This window comes from Oncorhynchus gorbuscha, unplaced genomic scaffold (assembly GCF_021184085.1).
Source record: "Oncorhynchus gorbuscha isolate QuinsamMale2020 ecotype Even-year unplaced genomic scaffold, OgorEven_v1.0 Un_scaffold_4264, whole genome shotgun sequence".
NCBI classification, from domain to species: Eukaryota; Metazoa; Chordata; class Actinopteri; order Salmoniformes; family Salmonidae; genus Oncorhynchus; species Oncorhynchus gorbuscha.
Genome location: NW_025748317.1, coordinates 1 through 26,752, shown reverse-complemented (window position 1 = coordinate 26,752; position 26,752 = coordinate 1). Strand labels below are relative to the sequence as shown.

Sequence of the window (26,752 nt, the reverse complement as noted above, 5' to 3'; positions counted from 1 at the left end):
GCTCTAGCCATTACCTGGCAGCACAAAACGATCGGCTCAAACATGAACGGCTTCAGTAGGTTTATTGAAGCAACAATTTACAGTTAGTTGGCTGGCATTCTAAATCACAGTGTTTCCATTCCCCTTTGTCTCTTTTAAAGAGCAGCATCCTTTGCTGTCCCAGCATGCACGGGTGTTATTTATCCTCTCTGAGCTGGCTGTGGTGTGGTGGTGCGTTAGAGGTAAACAAAGCTCAACACAGGAAGGGAGGATAGAAGACACAGTCTTTAAAGTGCTTTGGAGGTCAGGATAAATCCAGATGAAGCCTCGTCTGTAGGAGGGGACAGAGCAGGTCTAAACAATGGCTAGCCAGGCAGATTTGAACCACTTTGACCCAAACAGAAACAATGGAAATGTATCAACGCATTAAGAAAAAAATACAATAGCCAAATATTGTGGAAGTATTAGGGAAGCTTTGAGGAGCAGTTGTACTAGTTGTCTGAAGTGTATCAATGTTAACAGTCTTGGACAACAAACAGTATAACTGATCAAAGCTTCCCTGATACTTCCACAATATCTGGCTATTGCATTATTTGCTTCAGCGCTGTCTGTAAAGCAGCTCTCTGTTAGCGTTACCTAGACTGACCGTGTGGAAGCAGCCGGGAGGTCACTGTTACCTATACTGACCGTGTAGAAGCAGCAGGGAGGTCACTGTTACCTAGACTGACCGTGTGGAAGCAGCAGGGAGGTTACTGTTACCTAGACTGACCGTGTGGAAGCAGCAGGGAGGTTACTGTTACCTAGACTGACCGTGTGGAAGCAGCAGGGAGGTTATCTAGACTGACCGTATGGAAGCAGCAGGGAGGTCACTGTTACCTATACTGACCGTGTGGAAGCAGCAGGGAGGTCACTGTTACCTAGACTGACCGTGTAGAAGCAGCAGGGAGGTCACTGTTACCTAGACTGACCGTGTGGAAGCAGCAGGGAGGTTACCTAGACTGACCGTATGGAAGCAGCAGGGAGGTCACTGTTACCTATACTGACCGTGTGGAAGCAGCAGGGAGGTCACTGTTACCTAGACTGACCGTGTGGAAGCAGCAGGGAGGTCACTGTTACCTAGACTGACCGTGTAGAAGCAGCAGGGAGGTCACTGTTACCTAGACTGACCGTGTGGAAGCAGCAGGGAGGTTACCTAGACTGACCGTATGGAAGCAGCAGGGAGGTCACTGTTACCTATACTGACCGTGTGGAAGCAGCAGGGAGGTCACTGTTACCTAGACTGACCGTGTGGAAGCAGCAGGGAGGTCACTGTTACCTAGACTGACCGTGTAGAAGCAGCAGGGAGGTCACTGTTACCTAGACTGACCGTGTAGAAGCAGCAGGGAGGTCACTGTCACCTAAACTGACCGTGTGGAAGCAGCAGGGAGGAGGTGCTGGAGTTATAGAGTAGTCACTGTTCAGGGTTAAAGGATACGAAGGCCCCGGCGATGAAGATGGGGCTGAATACATGGTTCTGGAAGGTGAACAGAGCCAGGCCCATGTAGGAGAAGATGAAGTTCTCTGCTAGGAAGTGAAGGACCTCAAACAGCTGAAACACAGAGAGATTAATTCATTACACACACATCCATGTCAACAAAGCTGAGAAGGCTAATCTTTATGTTTAATCCCTTTTATATTCTGAGGTTTCTCCTCAACCAGGTAGCTTTAAAAGGATGCCAGTCAGTCAGTTAATACCAGGCCTAGCGAAAACAGAAACGTAGAACTTCCTCACACTCTTGCGAGTAGGGGAATGTGGTAAGATGGGTCACTCATAATATCAGAGAACCAGGGTTAAGCAAGAAACCGTAAGTTCTCTTTCAATGATTAGTTTAGACATCTCACAGTGGGGTATGGCCAGAGGCTCTCCGAAGCCAGACAGTCCAAACGTATCGACCCTCAGAGGCCCCGACACTGAGGACGTGCCAATGAAGGGACAGGGACGTCTGGTCAGTATGAGAGGATGCCAAACAAGCCGCATCGCAAATCTCCTGCAAGGAGATGCCCTTGAACATTGCCTAAGATGTAGCCATGGAGTGAGCCCTGCTTATAACCCCTTGCTGTTATAGGCCAATATTATAGCATCCACAATACAATGTGATAACTGTTGATGAGAAAGGGGCCTCCCCTTGCAGGGAGGCGCCCAGGACACAAAAAATTGGTCACTCGTCTGCAAAGCTCAACGCGCGTACTGGACACAAACAATGGAGATGCTTCGCTACCACAGAATCTAAATCAGATGTGATTGGTCACATACACGTGTTCAGCAGATGTGATTGGTCACATACACGTGTTCAGCAGATGTTATTGGTCACATACACGTGTTCAGCAGATGTTATTGGTCACATACACGTGTTCAGCAGATGTGATTGGTCACATACACGTGTTCAGCAGATGTTAATGCTGGTGTAGCTAAATGCTTGTGTTTCTTGCTCCAACAGTGCAGTAATATCGAACAATCTATGAACATTTGAACATCTTGGCCATTTTCTGTTATAATCTCCACCCGGCACAGCCATAAGAGGACTCGCCACCCCACATAGCCTGGTTCCTCTCTAGGTTTCTTCCTAGGTTCTGGCCTTTCTAGGGAGTTTTTCCTAGCCACCGTGCTTCTACACCTGCATTGCTTGCTGTTTGGGGTTTTAGGCTGGGTTTCTGTACAGCACTTTGCAATATCAGCTGATGTAAGAAGGGCTTTATAAATACATTTGATTTGATTTAAAAGTCTGCTGAAATATTCAATGCCACGATTTAGGGAGGGCAGAGGGACAGATATTATGGGGTGTTTGTTGGTGTCAAGTAGAGACCCAATCAGTTCTTTAAAATCAATCTTCAACTGTTCTGAGCTGTCCTTCACATTGTCATTGAATCCCACATGAACTATGATAGACTACATTTCCTGATGCTGGTTTAAAATGTTTGGGAGCAGCTTATTGATGTCCTGTGCTCTTGGACCGTTTTTGCGTCAGATTGAACCCTTTACAGCATGACAACCAGGAGAGGAGAGGGGCTGGAGAGGGTTAGTGGTAAGGTTTAGGGCTAGTGTTAGTGTGTAGTATATGTAGGGTGTTACCTGCTTGGTGCGCTTGGTGGACTCCTCAGATAGGTTGTTGTATGTGTAGTGGGCCTGAGTGATCCCACAGAACAGCACCGCCACGACACCTGGGACAGAACACACAGAGATAGAACAGCCTAAGAATAACACAGCTAACACACCTGAGGATACAGTCTGCTTCCCACGTGGACCTCTCTGGTCAAAAGCAGTGCACTATAAATGGAACAGGGTGCCATATGGATAGTGCACTATCTAGGAAATAGGGTGCAATTGGGAACACAAATTGCTTATTCCAGTTACTTATAAGTAATAAGTATGCAGCCATTAACAAAATGACTAAAATATGTTAAATCCCCGTGGATTGATAAGGAATTAAAAATATTATGGTAATTACGGTTGACAGGGATAAGGCAAAAGGCATTGAATTGCAAATAAGTCTGGCTGCATAACCGATTGGCAAATGTATTGCAAATTGAGAAATCATGTTACTAAACTGAATAAAAAGCATAAACTAAAACTATGAAACAAAGATAAATGACAAAGATTGATAGTTAAAAGATTTGGAGCACCTTAAACTACATTTTGGGCAAAAAGGCAAACTCAGCTCCATCATTCATTGAATCAGATGTCTCATTCACCAGTGATATTGGCAATTACTTAAATTATTTTTTTCATTGCAAGATTAGCAAACTTAGTGTGACGGCCCTGAATTTGTCTAAACCGTCTCAGTGCTTCTCCTGCCAATGGGCCGCTTCCCCTATAATTCCCAAATAGACAGCCTCAGCATCTGCTGCGCAAAAGTGGGTTGTGCAAAGAGGAAGTGTTAAACCTTCAGCTTAGAAGCTTGTTCAAACCCAGTTTGTTGTATTTAAAAGTGTGTAAAAGCCGTGTCACAGGATCAACCAGTCTATTGATCTACATTAGTCTATAGTCTATCTATCTGTAGTCTATTGATCTACATTAGTCTATAGTCTATCTATCTGTAGTCTATTGATCTACATTAGTCTATAGTCTATCTATCTGTAGTCTATTGATCTACATTAGTCTATAGTCTATCTATCTGTAGTCTATTGATCTACATTAGTCTATAGTCTATCTGTAGTCTATTGATCTACATTAGTCTATAGTCTATCTATCTGTAGTCTATTGATCTACATTAGTCTATAGTCTATCTATCTGTAGTCTATTGATCTACATTAGTCTATAGTCTATCTATCTGTAGTCTATTGATCTACATTACATCTCCACCGTTACTCCTCCATCTCCTCGGCTGGAGATCTGTTGGCAGATTGGAAGTTCTGACTAGCATTTTTTTGGCAAACGGCATTTCCTTTTGTTTTGGTGTGATTTATAACGTGTTGGTTTGTGTGTTCAGTTGTAGCTGAAGATTTCTGATCCTCCATTGTGTGTGGAACAGATATTTATTGCATTCTGAGTGTATGAATGAGACCGGTTTTTACACGTCACTTTATGGAAGGAACAATTGCGTGACTATGGTCACTTGGGTTCACTGAACTCATTTACCGGGCTGGACTCTTTTTAGGCCTGAGGTACGGGACTTTTCTTGAGGAACCAGAGTTCATTGTGTTGTGACATTATTGCGTGTATTTATACATTTATTTTGGGAATACAGCCAACACAAAAAGAGTTCAAGTTATTTCCAATGTGTTCAGGGTTTATGAACAGTGTACGTCCATAATGACTACTGCGTGATTCCTTTGTATTGGTGTAGACGTGACGAACCAGACGGGACTCAATCCCTCAAACCAAAAGGACAAATCTATATTTTATTTGGTCGACCCTAAAAAACAACAACTCAGAACCGTTACATTAGGCATGACATGCCAGCAACAAACGCTGACACTACACATCCAAGTATAACTGATCAAATTATGGAAGACAAGCATTGTAATTGTAAATTCTGTAAAGTCATCGTGGAAAAGGTGAAAGAATCATTGTTGTCAATTAACAATAACAAGCCACAACTTGGATGGAAAATGACTGAGGATAATAGCAGATGATATTCCCACTCCTATTTGCCACATCTTCAATCTAAACCTACTAGAGAGTGTGTGGCCCTCAGGCCTGGAGGGAAGCGAAAGTCATTTATCCACCCAAGAATAGTAAAGCCCCCTTTCCTGGCTCAAATAGCCGACCTAAGAGTGTGCAAAGCTGTAAAAGGCAAAAGGTGGCTATTTGAAGAATCTCAAATGTAAAATATATTTTGATTTTATTTAACCCTTTTTTTTGGGTTACTACATGATTCCATGTGTGTTATTTGATAGTTTTGATTTCTTCACTATTATTCTACAATGTTAAAAATAAAGAAAAACCCTTGAATGAGTAGGTGTGTCCAAACTTTTGACTGGTAATGTACACATAAGACATGCACGCTCTACACATAGACGTATTGTAGATGTGTGATAGTGGAGCAGTGGCCTGCTAGGCCTAGCTGCACAGCATCATAATCCTCCTATTCTTTTTCTCTGTGCTCTGCTCTATCTTTAGCAGAATCTGTAAAACATTTACTGCAACCTGTGTGCTGACCATACTGTGTATTCTTCCCAAACAGCACCCTATTCCCTACATAGTGCACTACTTTTGACCAGAGCCATATGCACTTTATAGGGAATAAGCTGCTATTTTGGATGCAAACAGAGCCCCTCTTAACCCCTCCAACCCGGTCCTGACCTGTGAACCCGCAGGCCTCAGCCAATAGGAAGGTGCTCCAGGACATGAGGAAGAAGAGGGCCGTCTCCAGCAGAGGGAAACAGTGCAGTTTGGTGAACTTGGTCACGTAGAGACAGAGTTAGAGAATCAGAACATTTCACAAACACTATTGCCATTGCTTCAGGGGACACTACAATACACTATTGCCATTGCTTCAGGGGACACTACAATACACTATTGCCATTGCTTCAGGGGACACTACAATACACTATTGCCATTGCTTCAGGGGACACTACAATACACTATTGCCATTGCTTCAGGGGACACTACAATACACTATTGCCATTGCTTCAGGGGACACTACAATACACTATTGCCATTGCTTCAGGGGACACTACAATACACTATTGCCATTGCTTCAGGGGACACTACAATACACTATTGCTTCAGGGGACACTACAATACACTATTGCCAGTGTACTGAATACGCTGTTAGAAATGTAAACAAAAACAAGTTGTGGTAATCTTTCAGGTAAGGATGAGGGCAGTGACTACTTCAGACTAGCTAAAACATGACTCTTTCCACCCAACATCATAAACAAGCAGCACCCTTTGTCAGTGATTTTAGTTACTGGATCCCCATGTTGTGTAGTGATGTTTCAGTAGAAGGATATGAGGGCAGTGACCACTCCAGTGATGGCTCCCATGGCGAAGGATCCACTGAAGATGCCCAGGAAAACCCCCACTGACTTGAAGAAGGCTGTGGCATCGAAGGTGTGTGTACTGGCTCCAGCCGGCTGATAGGCTACAATAGACCTGGAACAAAGAAACAGGACACACAACTTCCAGTCAACACTTTCATCCATCAAACGTATTGTGTCTACCATCCTTTCACAGGTGGTAGACAATACGTTTCACAGACACACTACGTTTCACAGACACACTACGTTTCACAGACACACTACGTTTCACAGACACACTACGTTTCACAGACACACTACGTTTCACAGGTGGTAGACACAATACGTTTCACAGACACAATACGTTTCACAGACACAATACGTTTCACAGACACAATACGTTTCACAGACACAATACGTTTCACAGACACAATACGTTTCACAGACACAATACGTTTCACAGACACAATACGTTTCACAGACACAATACGTTTCACAGACACAATACGTTTCACAGACACAATACGTTTCACAGACACAATACGTTTCACAGGTGGTAGACACAATACGTTTCACAGACACAATACGTTTCACAGACACAATACGTTTCACAGACACAATACGTTTCACAGACACAATACGTTTCACAGACACAATACGTTTCACAGACACAATACGTTTCACAGACACAATACGTTTCACAGACACAATACGTTTCAGACACAATACGTTTCACAGACACAATACGTTTCACAGACACAATACGTTTCACAGGTGGTAGACACAATACGTTTCACAGACACAATACGTTTCACAGACACAATACCTTTCACAGACACAATACGTTTCACAGACACAATACGTTTCACAGACAATACGTTTCACAGGTGGTAGACACAATACGTTTCACAGACACAATACGTTTCACAGACAATACGTTTCACAGACACAATACGTTTCACAGACACAATACGTTTCACAGGTGGTAGACACAATACGTTTCACAGACACAATACGTTTCACAGACACAATACGTTTCACAGACACAATACGTTTCACAGACACAATACGTTTCACAGGTGGTAGACACAATACGTTTCACAGGTGGTAGACACAATACGTTTCACAGGTGGTAGACACAATACGTTTCACAGGTGGTAGACACAATACGTTTCACAGGTGGTAGACAATACGTTTCACAGGTGGTAGACACAATACGTTTCACAGACACAATACGTTTCACAGGTGGTAGACACAATACGTTTCACAGACACAATACGTTTCACAGGTGGTAGACACAATACGTTTCACAGGTGGTAGACACAATACGTTTCACAGGTGGTAGACACAATACGTTTCACAGACACAATACGTTTCACAGACACAATACGTTTCACAGACACAATACGTTTCACAGACACAATACGTTTCACAGACACAATACGTTTCACAGGTGGTAGACACAATACGTTTCACAGGTGGTAGACACAATACGTTTCACAGACACAATACGTTTCACAGACACAATACGTTTCACAGGTGGTAGACACAATACGTTTCACAGGTGGTAGACACAATACGTTTCACAGACACAATACGTTTCACAGACACAATACGTTTCACAGACAATACGTTTCACAGACACAATACGTTTCACAGGTGGTAGACACAATACGTTTCACAGACACAATACGTTTCACAGACAATACGTTTCACAGACAATACGTTTCACAGACACAATACGTTTCACAGACACAATACGTTTCACAGACACAATACGTTTCACAGACACAATACGTTTCACAGACACAATACGTTTCACAGACAATACGTTTCACAGACACAATACGTTTCACAGACACAATTCGTTTCACAGACAATACGTTTCACAGACACAATACGTTTCACAGGTGGTAGACACAATACGTTTCACAGACACAATACGTTTCACAGACACAATACGTTTCACAGACAATACGTTTCACAGACACAATACGTTTCACAGACAATACGTTTCACAGACACAATACGTTTCACAGGTGGTAGACACAATACGTTTCACAGGTGGTAGACACAATACGTTTCACAGGTGGTAGACACAATACGTTTCACAGACACAATACGTTTCACAGACACAATACGTTTCACAGACACAATACGTTTCACAGACAATACGTTTCACAGACACAATACGTTTCACAGGTGGTAGACACAATACGTTTCACAGACACAATACGTTTCACAGACAATACGTTTCACAGACAATACGTTTCACAGACACAATACGTTTCACAGACACAATACGTTTCACAGACACAATACGTTTCACAGACACAATACGTTTCACAGACACAATACGTTTCACAGACACAATACGTTTCACAGGTGGTAGACACAATACGTTTCACAGACACAATACGTTTCACAGACAATACGTTTCACAGACAATACGTTTCACAGACAATACGTTTCACAGACAATACGTTTCACAGACAATACGTTTCACAGACACAATACGTTTCACAGACACAATACGTTTCACAGACACAATACGTTTCACAGACACAATACGTTTCACAGACAATACATTTCACAGACACAATACGTTTCACAGACACAATACGTTTCACAGACAATACGTTTCACAGACACAATACGTTTCACAGGTGGTAGACACAATACGTTTCACAGACACAATACGTTTCACAGACACAATACGTTTCACAGACACAATACGTTTCACAGACAATACGTTTCACAGACACAATACGTTTCACAGGTGGTAGACACAATACGTTTCACAGACACAATACGTTTCACAGACACAATACGTTTCACAGACACAATACGTTTCACAGACACAATACGTTTCACAGACACAATACGTTTCACAGACAATACGTTTCACAGACACAATACGTTTCACAGGTGGTAGACACAATACGTTTCACAGACACAATACGTTTCACAGACAATACGTTTCACAGACACAATACGTTTCACAGACACAATACGTTTCACAGACACAATACGTTTCACAGACACAATACGTTTCACAGGTGGTAGACACAATACGTTTCACAGGTGGTAGACACAATACGTTTCACAGGTGGTAGACACAATACGTTTCACAGGTGGTAGACACAATACGTTTCACAGGTGGTAGACACAATACGTTTCACAGACACAATACGTTTCACAGGTGGTAGACACAATACGTTTCACAGGTGGTAGACACAATACGTTTCACAGACACAATACGTTTCACAGGTGGTAGACACAATACGTTTCACAGGTGGTAGACACAATACGTTTCACAGACACAATACGTTTCACAGACACAATACGTTTCACAGACAATACGTTTCACAGACACAATACGTTTCACAGGTGGTAGACACAATACGTTTCACAGGTGGTAGACACAATACGTTTCACAGACACAATACGTTTCACAGACACAATACGTTTCACAGACACAATACGTTTCACAGACAATACGTTTCACAGACACAATACGTTTCACAGGTGGTAGACACAATACGTTTCACAGGTGGTAGACACAATACGTTTCACAGACACAATACGTTTCACAGACACAATACGTTTCACAGGTGGTAGACAATACGTTTCACAGGTGGTAGACAATACGTTTCACAGGTGGTAGACACAATACGTTTCACAGGTGGTAGACACAATACGTTACAGACAATACGTTTCACAGGTGGTAGACACAATACGTTACAGACAATACGTTTCACAGGTGGTAGACACAATACGTTTCACAGGTGGTAGACACAATACGTTTCACAGGTGGTAGACACAATACGTTTCACAGGTGGTAGACACAATACGTTTCACAGGTGGTAGACACAATACGTTTCACAGGTGGTAGACACAATACGTTTCACAGGTGGTAGACACAATACGTTTCAGACACAATACGTTTCACAGACAATACGTTTCACAGACAATACGTTTCACAGGTGGTAGACAAAATACGTTTCACAGGTGGTAGACACAATACGTTTCACAGACAATACGTTTCACAGGTGGTAGACACAATACGTTTCACAGACACTACGTTTCACAGGTGGTAGACACAATACGTTTCACAGACACTACGTTTCACAGGTGGTAGACACAATACGTTTCACAGGTGGTAGACACAATACGTTTCACAGGTGGTAGACAATACGTTTCACAGACACACTAAGTTACAGACACAATACGTTTCAGACACAATACGTTTCACAGACACAATACGTTTCACAGACACAATACGTTTCAGACAATACGTTTCACAGACACAATACGTTTCACAGGTGGTAGACACAATACGTTTCACAGGCACAATACGTTACACAGGTGGTAGACAATACGTGTCACAGACACACTACGTGTCACAGACACACTACGTGTCACAGACACACTACGTGTCACAGACACACTACGTGTCACAGACACACTACGTGTCACAGACACACTACGTGTCACAGACACACTACGTGTCACAGACACACTACGTGTCACAGACACACTACGTGTCACAGACACACTACGTGTCACAGACACACTACGTGTCACAGACACACTACGTGTCACAGACACACTACGTGTCACAGACACACTACGTGTCACAGACACACTACGTGTCACAGACACACTACGTGTCACAGACACACTACGTGTCACAGACACACTACGTGTCACAGACACACTACGTGTCACAGACACACTACGTGTCACAGACACACTACGTTTCACAGACACACTACGTTTCACAGACACACTACGTTTCACAGGTGGTAGACAATACGTTTCACAGGCACACTACGTTTCACAGGCACACTACGTTTCACAGGTGGTAGACACAATACGTTTCACAGACAATACGTTTCACAGGTGGTAGACACAATACGTTTCACAGACACTACGTTTCACAGGTGGTAGACACAATACGTTTCACAGACACTACGTTTCACAGGTGGTAGACACAATACGTTTCACAGGTGGTAGACACAATACGTTTCACAGGTGGTAGACACAATACGTTTCACAGGTGGTAGACAATACGTTTCACAGGTGGTAGACAATACGTTTCACAGACAATACGTTTCACAGACAATACGTTTCACAGGTGGTAGACACACTACGTTTCACAGACACACTACGTTTCACAGACACACTACGTTTCACAGACACACTACGTGTCACAGACACACTACGTGTCACAGACACACTACGTTTCACAGACACACTACGTTTCACAGACACACTACGTTTCACAGACACACTACGTTTCACAGACACACTACGTTTCACAGACACACTACGTTTCACAGACACACTACGTTTCAGACAATACGTTTCACAGGTGGTAGACAATACGTTTCACAGACACACTACGTTTCACAGACACACTACGTTTCACAGACACAATACGTTTCACAGACACAATACGTTTCACAGACACAATACGTTTCACAGACACAATACGTTTCACAGACACAATACGTTTCACAGACACAATACGTTTCAGACAATACGTTTCACACACAATACGTTTCACAGGTGGTAGACACAATACGTTTCACAGACACAATACGTGTCACAGACACACTACGTGTCACAGACACACTACGTGTCACAGACACACTACGTTTCACAGGTGGTAGACACTACGTGTCACAGGCACACTACGTGTCACAGGCACACTACGTGTCACAGACACACTACGTGTCACAGACACACTACGTGTCACAGACACACTACGTGTCACAGACACACTACGTGTCACAGACACACTACGTGTCACAGACACACTACGTGTCACAGACACACTACGTGTCACAGACACACTACGTGTCACAGACACACTACGTGTCACAGACACACTACGTGTCACAGACACACTACGTGTCACAGACACACTACGTGTCACAGACACACTACGTGTCACAGACACACTACGTGTCACAGACACACTACGTGTCACAGACACACTACGTGTCACAGACACACTACGTGTCACAGACAATACGTTTCACAGACACACTACGTTTCACAGACACAATACGTTTCAGACAATACGTTTCACAGGTGGTAGACAATACGTTTCAGACACAATACGTTTCACAGGTGGTAGACACAATACGTTTCACAGACACAATACGTTTCACAGGCACAATACGTTTCACAGGCACAATACGTTACACAGGTGGTAGACAATACGTGTCACAGACACAATACGTTTCACAGACACAATACGTTTCACAGACACAATACGTTTCACAGACACAATACGTTTCACAGACACAATACGTTTCACAGACACAATACGTTTCACAGACACAATACGTTTCAGACAATACGTTTCACACACAATACGTTTCACAGGTGGTAGACACAATACGTTTCACAGACACAATACGTTTCACAGGTGGTAGACACACTACGTGTCACAGACACACTACGTGTCACAGACACACTACGTGTCACAGACACACTACGTGTCACAGACACACTACGTGTCACAGACACACTACGTGTCACAGGTGGTAGACAATACGTTTCACAGACACACTACGTGTCACAGACACACTACGTGTCACAGACACACTACGTGTCACAGACACACTACGTGTCACAGACACACTACGTGTCACAGACACACTACGTTTCACAGACACAATACGTTTCACAGACACAATACGTTTCAGACAATACGTTTCACAGGTGGTAGACAATACGTTTCACAGACACAATACGTTTCACAGGTGGTAGACAATACGTTTCACAGACACACTACGTTTCACAGACACACTACGTTTCACAGACACAATACGTTTCACAGACACAATACGTTTCACAGACACAATACGTTTCACAGACACAATACGTTTCACAGACACAATACGTTTCACAGACACAATACGTTTCACAGACACAATACGTTTCACAGACACAATACGTTTCACAGACACAATACGTTTCAGACAATACGTTTCACACACAATACGTTTCACAGGTGGTAGACACAATACGTTTCACAGACACAATACGTTTCACAGGTGGTAGACACAATACGTTTCACAGACACAATACGTTTCACAGACACAATACGTTTCAGACAATACGTTTCACACACAATACGTTTCACAGGTGGTAGACACAATACGTTTCACAGACACAATACGTTACACAGGTGGTAGACAATACGTGTCACAGACACACTACGTGTCACAGACACACTACGTGTCACAGACACACTACGTGTCACAGACACACTACGTGTCACAGACACTACGTTTCACAGACACTACGTTTCACAGACACTACGTTTCACAGGTGGTAGACACAATACGTTTCACAGGTGGTAGACACAATACGTTTCACAGGTGGTAGACACAATACGTTTCACAGACAATACGTTTCACAGACAATACGTTTCACAGACAATACGTTTCACAGACAATACGTTTCACAGACACACTACGTTTCACAGACACACTACGTTTCACAGACACACTACGTTTCACAGACACACTACGTTTCACAGACACACTACGTTTCACAGACACAATACGTTTCACAGACACAATACGTTTCAGACAATACGTTTCACAGGTGGTAGACAATACGTTTCACAGACACACTACGTTTCACAGACACACTACGTTTCACAGACACACTACGTTTCACAGACACACTACGTTTCACAGACACACTACGTTTCACAGACACAATACGTTTCAGACAATACGTTTCACAGGTGGTAGACAATACGTTTCACAGACAATACGTTTCACAGGTGGTAGACAATACGTTTCACAGACACACTACGTTTCACAGACACAATACGTTTCACAGACACAATACGTTTCAGACAATACGTTTCACAGGTGGTAGACAATACGTTTCACAGACACAATACGTTTCAGACAATACGTTTCACAGGTGGTAGACACTACGTTTCACAGACACTACGTTTCACAGACACTACGTTTCACAGACACTACGTTTCACAGACACTACGTTTCACAGACACTACGTTTCACAGACACTACGTTTCACAGGTGGTAGACACAATACGTTTCACAGGTGGTAGACACAATACGTTTCACAGGTGGTAGACACAATACGTTTCACAGACACAATACGTTTCACAGGTGGTAGACACAATACGTTTCACAGACACAATACGTTTCACAGGTGGTAGACACAATACGTTTCACAGACACAATACGTTTCACAGGTGGTAGACACAATACGTTTCACAGGTGGTAGACACAATACGTACCACAGACACAATACGTACCACAGACACAATACGTTTCAGACACAATACGTTACAGACACAATACGTTTCACAGACACAATACGTTTCACAGACACAATATGTTTCACAGACACACTACGTTTCACAGACACAATACGTTTCACAGACACAATACGTTTCAGACAATACGTTTCACACACAATACGTTTCACAGGTGGTAGACACAATACGTTTCACAGACACAATACGTTACACAGGTGGTAGACAATACGTGTCACAGACACACTACGTGTCACAGACACACTACGTGTCACAGACACTACGTGTCACAGACACACTACGTGTCACAGACACTACGTTTCACAGACACTACGTTTCACAGGTGGTAGACACAATACGTTTCACAGGTGGTAGACACAATACGTTTCACAGGTGGTAGACACAATACGTTTCACAGGTGGTAGACACAATACGTTTCACAGACAATACGTTTCACAGACAATACGTTTCACAGACACACTACGTTTCACAGACACACTACGTTTCACAGACACACTACGTTTCACAGACACACTACGTTTCACAGACACACTACGTTTCACAGACACACTACGTTTCACAGACACACTACGTTTCACAGACACAATACGTTTCACAGACACAATACGTTTCAGACAATACGTTTCACAGGTGGTAGACAATACGTTTCACAGACACACTACGTTTCACAGACACACTACGTTTCACAGACACACTACGTTTCACAGACACACTACGTTTCACAGACACACTACGTTTCACAGACACAATACGTTTCAGACAATACGTTTCACAGGTGGTAGACAATACGTTTCACAGACAATACGTTTCACAGGTGGTAGACAATACGTTTCACAGACACACTACGTTTCACAGACACAATACGTTTCACAGACACAATACGTTTCAGACAATACGTTTCACAGGTGGTAGACAATACGTTTCACAGACACAATACGTTTCAGACAATACGTTTCACAGGTGGTAGACACTACGTTTCACAGACACTACGTTTCACAGACACTACGTTTCACAGACACTACGTTTCACAGACACTACGTTTCACAGACACTACGTTTCACAGGTGGTAGACACAATACGTTTCACAGGTGGTAGACACAATACGTTTCACAGGTGGTAGACACAATACGTTTCACAGACACAATACGTTTCACAGGTGGTAGACACAATACGTTTCACAGACACAATACGTTTCACAGGTGGTAGACACAATACGTTTCACAGACACAATACGTTTCACAGGTGGTAGACACAATACGTTTCACAGGTGGTAGACACAATACGTACCACAGACACAATACGTACCACAGACACAATACGTTTCAGACACAATACGTTACAGACACAATACGTTTCACAGACACAATACGTTTCACAGACAATACGTTTCACAGGTGGTAGACAATACGTTTCTCAGAAACAATACGTTTCTCAGACACAAAACGTGTCACAGACACAATACGTTTCACAGGTGGTAGACACAATACGTTTCACAGGTGGTAGACAATACGTGTCACGGGTGGTAGACACAATACGTTTCACAGACACAATACGATTCAAAGACACAATACGTTTCACAGACACAATACATTTCACAGACACAATACATTTCACAGACACAATACGTTTCACAGGTGGTAGACACAATAAGTTTCACAGACACAATACGATTCAAAGACACAATACGTTTCACAGGCACAATACGTTTCACAGGCACAATACGTTTCACAGGCACAATACGTTTCACAGGCACAATACGTGTCACAGGCACAATACGTTTCACAGGCACAATACGTTTCACAGGCACACTACGTGTCACAGGCACACTACGTGTCACAGGCACACTACGTGTCACAGGCACACTACGTGTCACAGGCACACTACGTGTCACAGACACACTACGTGTCACAGACACACTACGTTTCACAGACACACTACGTGTCACAGACACACTACGTTTCACAGACACACTACGTTTCACAGACACAATACGTTTCACAGACACAATACGTTTCAGACAATACGTTTCACAGGTGGTAGACACAATACGTTTCACAGACAATACGTTTCACAGGTGGTAGACAATACGTTTCACAGGTGGTAGACACAATACGTTTCACAGACACTACGTTTCACAGACACTACGTTTCACAGGTGGTAGACACAATACGTTTCACAGACACTACGTTTCACAGGTGGTAGACACAATACGTTTCACAGGTGGTAGACACAATACGTTTCACAGGTGGTAGACAATACGTTTCACAGACAATACGTTTCACAGACAATACGTTTCACAGGCGGTAGACACAATACGTTTCACAGGTGGTAGACACAATACGTTTCACAGGTGGTAGACACAATACGTTTCACAGGTGGTAGACACACTACGTTTCACAGGTGGTAGACACACTACGTTTCACAGACACACTACGTTTCACAGACACACTACGTGTCACAGACACACTACGTGTCACAGACACACTACGTGTCACAGACACACTACGTGTCACAGACACACTACGTGTCACAGCCACACTACGTGTCACAGCCACACTACGTGTCACAGCCACACTACGTGTCACAGCCACACTACGTGTCACAGACACACTACGTGTCACAGACACACTACGTGTCACAGACACACTACGTGTCACAGACACACTACGTGTCACAGACACACTACGTGTCACAGACACACTACGTGTCACAGACACACTACGTGTCACAGACACACTACGTTTCACAGACACACTACGTTTCACAGACACACTACGTTTCACAGACACACTACGTTTCACAGACACAATACGTTTCAGACACACTACGTTTCAGACACACTACGTTTCAGACAATACGTTTCACAGGTGGTAGACACTACGTTTCAGACAATACGTTTCACAGGTGGTAGACACTACGTTTCACAGACACACTACGTTTCACAGACACACTACGTTTCACAGACACACTACGTTTCACAGACACACTACGTTTCACAGACACACTACGTTTCACAGACACACTACGTTTCACAGACACACTACGTTTCACAGACACACTACGTTTCACAGACACACTACGTTTCACAGACACACTACGTTTCACAGACACAATACGTTTCACAGACACAATACGTTTCACAGACACAATACGTTTCACAGACACAATACGTTTCACAGACACAATACGTTTCACAGACACAATACGTTTCACAGACACAATACGTTTCACAGACACAATACGTTTCACAGACACAATACGTTTCAGACAATACGTTTCACACACAATACGTTTCACAGGTGGTAGACACAATACGTTTCACAGACACAATACGTTTCACAGGTGGTAGACACAATACGTTTCACAGGCACAATACGTTACACAGGTGGTAGACAATACGTTTCACAGACACACTACGTGTCACAGACACACTACGTTTCACAGACACACTACGTTTCACAGACACACTACGTTTCACAGACACACTACGTTTCACAGACACACTACGTTTCACAGACACACTACGTTTCACAGACACAATACGTTTCACAGACACAATACGTTTCAGACAATACGTTTCACAGGTGGTAGACAATACGTTTCACAGACACACTACGTTTCACAGACACACTACGTTTCACAGACACACTACGTTTCACAGACACACTACGTTTCACAGACACACTACGTTTCACAGACACAATACGTTTCAGACAATACGTTTCACAGGTGGTAGACAATACGTTTCACAGACACAATACGTTTCACAGGTGGTAGACAATACGTTTCACAGGTGGTAGACACAATACGTTTCACAGACACTACGTTTCACAGACACTACGTTTCACAGGTGGTAGACACAATACGTTTCACAGACACTACGTTTCACAGGTGGTAGACACAATACGTTTCACAGGTGGTAGACAATACGTTTCACAGGTGGTAGACACAATACGTTTCACAGACACACTACGTTTCACAGACACACTACGTGTCACAGACACACTACGTGTCACAGACACACTACGTGTCACAGACACACTACGTGTCACAGACACACTACGTGTCACAGACACACTACGTGTCACAGACACACTACGTGTCACAGACACACTACGTGTCACAGACACACTACGTGTCACAGACACACTACGTGTCACAGACACACTACGTGTCACAGACACACTACGTTTCACAGACACACTACGTTACAGACACAATACGTTTCACAGACACAATACGTTTCACAGACACAATACGTTTCAGACACACTACGTTTCAGACAATACGTTTCACAGGTGGTAGACACTACGTTTCACAGACACACTACGTTTCACAGACACACTACGTTTCACAGACACACTACGTTTCACAGACACACTACGTTTCACAGACACACTACGTGTCACAGACACACTACGTGTCACAGACACACTACGTTTCACAGACACACTACGTTTCACAGACACACTACGTTTCACAGACACACTACGTTTCACAGACACAATACGTTTCACAGACACACTACGTTTCAGACACAATACGTTTCACAGACACAATATGTTTCACAGACACACTACGTTTCACAGACACAATACGTTTCACAGACACTACGTTTCACAGACACAATACGTTTCACAGACACAATACGTTTCACAGACACAATACGTTTCAGACAATACGTTTCACACACAATACGTTTCACAGGTGGTAGACACAATACGTTTCACAGACACAATACGTTTCACAGGTGGTAGACACAATACGTTTCACAGGTGGTAGACACAATACGTTTCACAGGCACAATACGTTACACAGGTGGTAGACAATACGTTTCACAGACACACTACGTGTCACAGACACACTACGTGTCACAGACACACTACGTGTCACAGACACACTACGTGTCACAGACACACTACGTGTCACAGACACACTACGTTTCACAGACACACTACGTTTCACAGGCACACTACGTTTCACAGACACACTACGTTTCACAGACACACTACGTTTCACAGACACACTACGTTTCACAGACACACTACGTTTCACAGACACACTACGTTACAGACACAATACGTTTCACAGGTGGTAGACACAATACGTTTCACAGACAATACGTTTCACAGGTGGTAGACACAATACGTTTCACAGACACAATACGTTTCACAGATGGTAGACACAATACGTTTCACAGGTGGTAGACACAATACGTTTCACAGGTGGTAGACACAATACGTTTCACAGACAATACGTTTCACAGACAATACGTTTCACAGACAATACGTTTCACAGACAATACGTTTCACAGACAATACGTTTCACAGACAATACGTTTCACAGACAATACGTTTCACAGACAATACGTTTCACAGACAATACGTTTCACAGGTGGTAGACACAATACGTTTCACAGACACTACGTTTCACAGGTGGTAGACACACTACGTTTCACAGACACTACGTTTCACAGGTGGTAGACACACTACGTGTCACAGACACACTACGTGTCACAGGTGGTAGACACACTACGTGTCACAGACACACTACGTGTCACAGGTGGTAGACACACTACGTGTCACAGACACACTACGTGTCACAGACACACTACGTGTCACAGACACACTACGTGTCACAGACACACTACGTGTCACAGACACACTACGTGTCACAGACACACTACATGTCACAGACACACTACGTGTCACAGACACACTACGTGTCACAGACACACTACGTGTCACAGACACACTACGTTTCACAGACACACTACGTTTCACAGACACACTACGTGTCACAGACACACTACGTTTCACAGACACACTACGTTTCACAGACACACTACGTTTCACAGACACAATACGTTTCAGACAATACGTTTCACAGGTGGTAGACAATACGTTTCACAGACAATACGTTTCACAGACACAATACGTTTCAGACACACTACGTTTCACAGACACAATACGTTTCAGACAATACGTTTCACAGACACACTACGTTTCACAGACACACTACGTTTCAGAGACACACTACGTTTCACAGCCACAATACGTTTCAGACAATACGTTTCACAGGTGGTAGACAATACGTTTCACAGGTGGTAGACAATACGTTTCACAGGCACACTACGTTTCACAGACACACTACGTTTCACAGACACAATACGTTTCAGACAATACGTTTCACAGACACACTACGTTTCACAGACACACTACGTTTCACAGACACACTACGTTTCACAGACACACTACGTTTCACAGACACACTACGTTTCACAGACACAATACGTTTCACAGACACAATACGTTTCAGACAATACGTTTCACAGGTGGTAGACAATACGTTTCACAGACACACTACGTTTCACAGGTGGTAGACACACTACGTTTCACAGACACACTACGTTTCACAGACACACTACGTTTCACAGACACACTACGTTTCACAGACACTACGTTTCACAGACACTACGTTTCACAGACACACTACGTTTCACAGACACACTACGTTTCACAGGTGGTAGACACAATACGTACCACAGGTGGTAGACACAATACGTACCACAGACACAATACGTACCACAGACACAATACGTTTCAGACACAATACGTTACAGACACAATACGTTTCACAGACACAATACGTTTCACAGACACAATACGTTTCACAGACACAATACGTTTCACAGGTGGTAGACAATACGTTTCTCAGACACAAAACGTGTCACAGACACAATACGTTTCACAGGTGGTAGACACAATACGTTTCACAGGTGGTAGACAATACATGTCACAGACGGTAAACACAATACGTGTCACGGGTGGTAAACACAATACGTGTCACGGGTGGTAGACACAATACGTGTGTCACGGGTGGTAGACACAATACGTGTGTCACGGGTGGTAGACACAATACGTGTCACGGGTGGTAGACACAATACGTGTCACGGGTGGTAGACACAATACGTGTCACGGGTGGTAGACACAATACGTGTCACGGGTGGTAGACACAATACGTGTCAGACACAACACGTTTCACAGACACAATACATTTCACAGACACAATACATTTCACAGACACAATACGATTCAAAGGCACAATACGTTTCACAGGCACAATACGTTTCACAGGCACAATACGTTTCACAGGCACAATACGTTTCACAGGCACAATACGTTTCACAGGCACAATACGTTTCACAGGCACAATACGTTTCACAGGCACAATACGTTTCACAGGCACAATACGTTTCACAGGCACAATACGTTTCACAGGCACAATACGTTTCACAGACACAATACGTTTCAGACACAATACGTTTCAGACACAATACGTTTCAGACACAATACGTTTCAGACACAATACGTTTCAGACACAATACGTTACAGACACAATACGTTACAGACACAATACGTTACAGACACAATACGTTACACAGACACAATACGTTTCACAGACACAATACGTTTCACAGGTGGTAGACGCAATACGTTTCACAGACACAATACGTTTCACAGGTGGTAGACGCAATACGTTTCACAGACAATACGTTTCAGACACAATACGTTTCAGACACAATACGTTACACAGACAATACGTTTCACAGACAATACGTTACACAGACAATACGTTACACAGACAATACGTTACACAGACAATACGTTACACAGACAATACGTTACAGACAATACGTTACACAGACAATACGTTACACAGACAATACGTTACACAGACAATACGTTACACAGACAATACGTTACACAGACAATACGTTACACAGACAATACGTTACACAGACAATACGTTACACAGACAATACGTTACACAGACACAATACGTTTCACAGACACAATACGTTTCACAGGTGGTAGACGCAATACGTTTCACAGACAATACGTTTCACAGACACAATACGTTTCACAGGTGGTAGACACAATACGTTTCACAGGTGGTAGACACAATGTTTCACAGACGCAATACGTTCCACAGACACAATACGTTCCACAGACACAATACGTTCCACAGACACAATACGTTCCACAGACACAATACGTTCCACAGACACAATACGTTCCACAGACACAATACGTTCCACAGACACAATACGTTCCACAGACACAATACGTTCCACAGACACAATACGTTCCACAGACACAATACGTTCCACAGACACAATACGTTCCACAGACACAATACGTTCCACAGACACAATACGTTCCACAGACACAATACGTTCCACAGACACAATACGTTCCACAGACACAATACGTTCCACAGACACAATACGTTTCACAGGTGGTAGACACAATACGTTAGACGCAATACGTTTCACAGACACAATACGTTTCACAGACACAATACGTTTCACAGGTGGTAGACGCAATATGTTTCACAGACAATACGTTTCACAGACAATACGTTTCACAGACAATACGTTTCACAGACAATACGTTTCACAGGTGGTAGACACAATACGTTCCACAGACACAATACGTTCCACAGACACAATACGTTCCACAGACACAATACGTTCCACAGACACAATACGTTCCACAGACACAATACGTTCCACAGACACAATACGTTTCACAGGTGGCAGGTAGCCTTAGCGGTTAGAGCATTGGGCCTGTAAGTGAAAGGTCGCTGCTTCTGTATACCCTAGCCGACAAGGTGAAAAATATGTTGAAATGCCCTTGAGCAAGACACTTAACCCTAATTTTCTCCAGAGGCAGCATACTACACTGAACTAATATGAACACCTAACATGTACAGTTTTGGTCCCATGTTTCATGAGCTGAAATAAAAGATCCCAGACATGTTTTATAAGTACAAAAAGCTTATGATCATTCCTCCTCTGCCAAAATAATCCATCCACCTGACAGGTGTGGCATATCAAGAAGCTGATTAAAGCAGCATGACCATTACATAGGTGCACCTTGTTCTGGGGACAATAAAAGCCCACTTTAAAATGTGCCGTGGTGTCACACAACAGCTGTCTCAAGTTTTGACAGAGCGTGCAATTGGCATGCTGACTGCAGGAATGTCCACCAGAGCTGTTACCAAAGAACCTAATGTTAATTCTTATTATCATATACTGCCTCCAAAGTCGTTGAAGAAAATTTGGCAGCGCGTCCAACTGGCCTCAACTGCAGGCCTCGTGTAACTACACCAACCCAGGACCTCCACATCCGGCTCCTTCACCTCAGGCCTCCTGTAACCACGCCAACCCAGGACCTCCGCATCCGGCTCCTTCACCTCGGGCCTCGTGTAACCACACCAACCCAGGACCTCCACAACCGGCTCCTTCACCTGCGGGATCGTCTGAGGAGTATTTCTGTCTGTAAAAGCCCTTTTGTTGGGGAAAAACTCCCACCCCTGTCCAGCCATGTGAAATCCATAGATTAGGTCCTAAATCATTTATTTACATTGGCTGATTTCTTAATATGAACTGTCACCCAGGAAAAGATTTATTATTTCATGTTGCGTTCATATTTTTGTTCAGTATACTATGGCTGACCCAGTAAAACAATACATTACACTGCACCTATCATACTACTATGGCTGACCCAGTAAAACAATACATTACACTGCACCTATCATACTACTATGGCTGACCCAGTAAAACAATACATTACACTGCACCTATCATACTACTATGGCTGACCCAGTAAAACAATACATTTCACTGCACCTATCATACTACTATGGCTGACCCAGTAAAACAATACATTTCACTGCATCATCCAACATGTGACAATAAAACCTTTTTTAATTGCATCATACACTCTTTCACATAACACCTGATGTGTCATTGCAGCTGCACCACACTAGGCCTTCCAGCAGGGGGTAGTAGAGTGCCAGCTCTGTCTCAGCTCCACATCAACAACATTACTGATGTAACACTGTCACCTCAGTGAGGAATCTCTACAACATCAGGGAAAAGGAGGAGAAACTGAGGAACCCTCTGAGACAGACAGACAGACAGACAGACAGACAGACACAGACAGAGCGCGAGAGAGACAGACACAGACAGAGCGCGAGAGACACACAGACAGAGCGCGAGAGACACACAGACAGAGCGCGAGAGACACACAGACAGAGCGCGAGAGACAGACAGACAGAGCGCGAGAGACAGACAGACAGACAGAGCGCGAGAGACAGACAGACAGACAGAGCGCGAGAGACAGACAGACAGACAGAGAGCGCGAGAGACAGACAGACAGACAGAGAGCGCGAGAGACAGACAGACAGACAGAGAGCGCGAGAGACAGACAGACAGACAGAGAGCGCGAGAGACAGACAGACAGACAGAGAGCGCGAGAGACAGACAGACAGACAGAGAGCGCGAGAGACAGACAGACAGACAGAGCGCGAGAGACAGACAGACAGACAGAGCGCGAGAGACAGACAGACAGACAGAGCGCGAGAGACAGACAGACAGACAGAGCGCGAGAGACAGACAGACAGACAGAGCGCGAGAGACAGACAGACAGAGCGCGAGAGACAGACAGACAGAGCGCGAGAGACAGACAGACAGAGCGCGAGAGACAGACAGACAGAGCGCGAGAGACAGACAGACAGAGCGCGAGAGACAGACAGACAGAGCGCGAGAGACAGACAGACAGAGCGCGAGAGACAGACAGACAGCGCGCGAGAGACAGACAGACAGAGCGAGAGAGACAGACAGACAGAGCGAGAGAGACAGACAGACAGAGCGAGAGAGACAGACAGACAGAGCGAGAGAGACAGACAGACAGAGAGCGAGAGAGACAGACAGACAGAGAGCGAGAGAGACAGACAGACAGAGAGCGAGAGAGACAGACAGACAGAGAGCGAGAGAGACAGACAGACAGACAGAGCGAGAGAGACAGACAGACAGACAGAGCGAGAGAGACAGACAGACAGACAGAGCGAGAGAGACAGACAGACAGAGCGAGAGAGACAGACAGACAGAGCGAGAGAGACAGACAGACAGAGCGAGAGAGACAGACAGACAGAGCGAGAGAGACAGACAGACAGAGCGAGAGAGACAGACAGAGCGAGAGAGACAGACAGAGCGAGAGAGACAGACAGAGCGAGAGAGACAGACAGAGCGAGAGAGACAGACAGAGCGAGAGAGACAGACAGAGCGAGAGAGACAGACAGAGCGAGAGAGACAGACAGAGCGAGAGAGACAGACAGAGCGAGAGAGACAGACAGAGCGAGAGAGACAGACAGAGCGAGAGAGACAGACAGAGCGAGAGAGACAGACAGACAGAGCGAGAGAGTGCTGGGAGGAGAGAGGAGGAGCACGGTAACTTACGAGGAGAGGACGATGGCCACTGCGTCGTTCATGACACTCTCTCCAAACAGCAGGGCATAAAGATCCACATCTGCATGGAGCTCATTGAAGATGGCCAGCACAGTCACTGAAATACACACACACACACTTAAGAGAGTTGAGGAGCAACGTGTTGCTTGCTAGGATGTACCATGACCATCCTTGTAGTGAACTAGGAGGGATGATATGTTAAGGAAGGACTGCAGAGGTATGCTCCTGGAGACCTGTAGAGAGAGCCCTCCACTGGGATGAGGTGGTGAGGAGCTCCAGTGCCTACCTGGGTCAGTGGCAGAGATGATGGCTCCAAAGAAAAGACAGTCTGTGTAGTAGAACTTGTTAGTCAGCTGCCCTATGAACTGCATCAGCTTCACCACTCCATACATCAGGTTTCTGAAGAGAGGAGAGGACTAGAAGAGCTCCATACCAGACATGATCTAAATCAGTCCCAACAATACGCTGACTCACCCAATGACGAAGCATGAGATAGCTGTTCCTAGGAAGGCATAGGTTATGATGGAGCCCAGGTTCCTGAAGAAGTGTCTCTGGAAAAAGAGAAGGGATATTATAAATCGCTAGGCTACATCATAGAATGTAGAGAGGTCAGTGTGATCGACATGGGCATTAAATAAACACTTATTTCTGTGACATTGATGTCAGCCAGCCCC

At 44.0% G+C, this 26,752-nt stretch overlaps 1 protein-coding gene across 1 annotated transcript; it reads right to left on the bottom strand.

Annotated features, from left to right (window-relative positions):
• Nucleotides 1–202: 202 nt before the first annotated feature.
• Nucleotides 203–26,629, bottom strand: LOC124028483 (sodium/hydrogen exchanger 7-like; the record flags this gene model as incomplete). Its single annotated transcript, XM_046340526.1, has 8 exons — nucleotides 203–310; nucleotides 1,387–1,567; nucleotides 3,089–3,177; nucleotides 5,762–5,867; nucleotides 6,415–6,556; nucleotides 26,070–26,175; nucleotides 26,365–26,477; nucleotides 26,553–26,629. Coding segments are annotated over 7 exons (771 nt in total), but the record flags the coding sequence as incomplete, so codon positions are not given.
• Nucleotides 26,630–26,752: the final 123 nt, after the last annotated feature.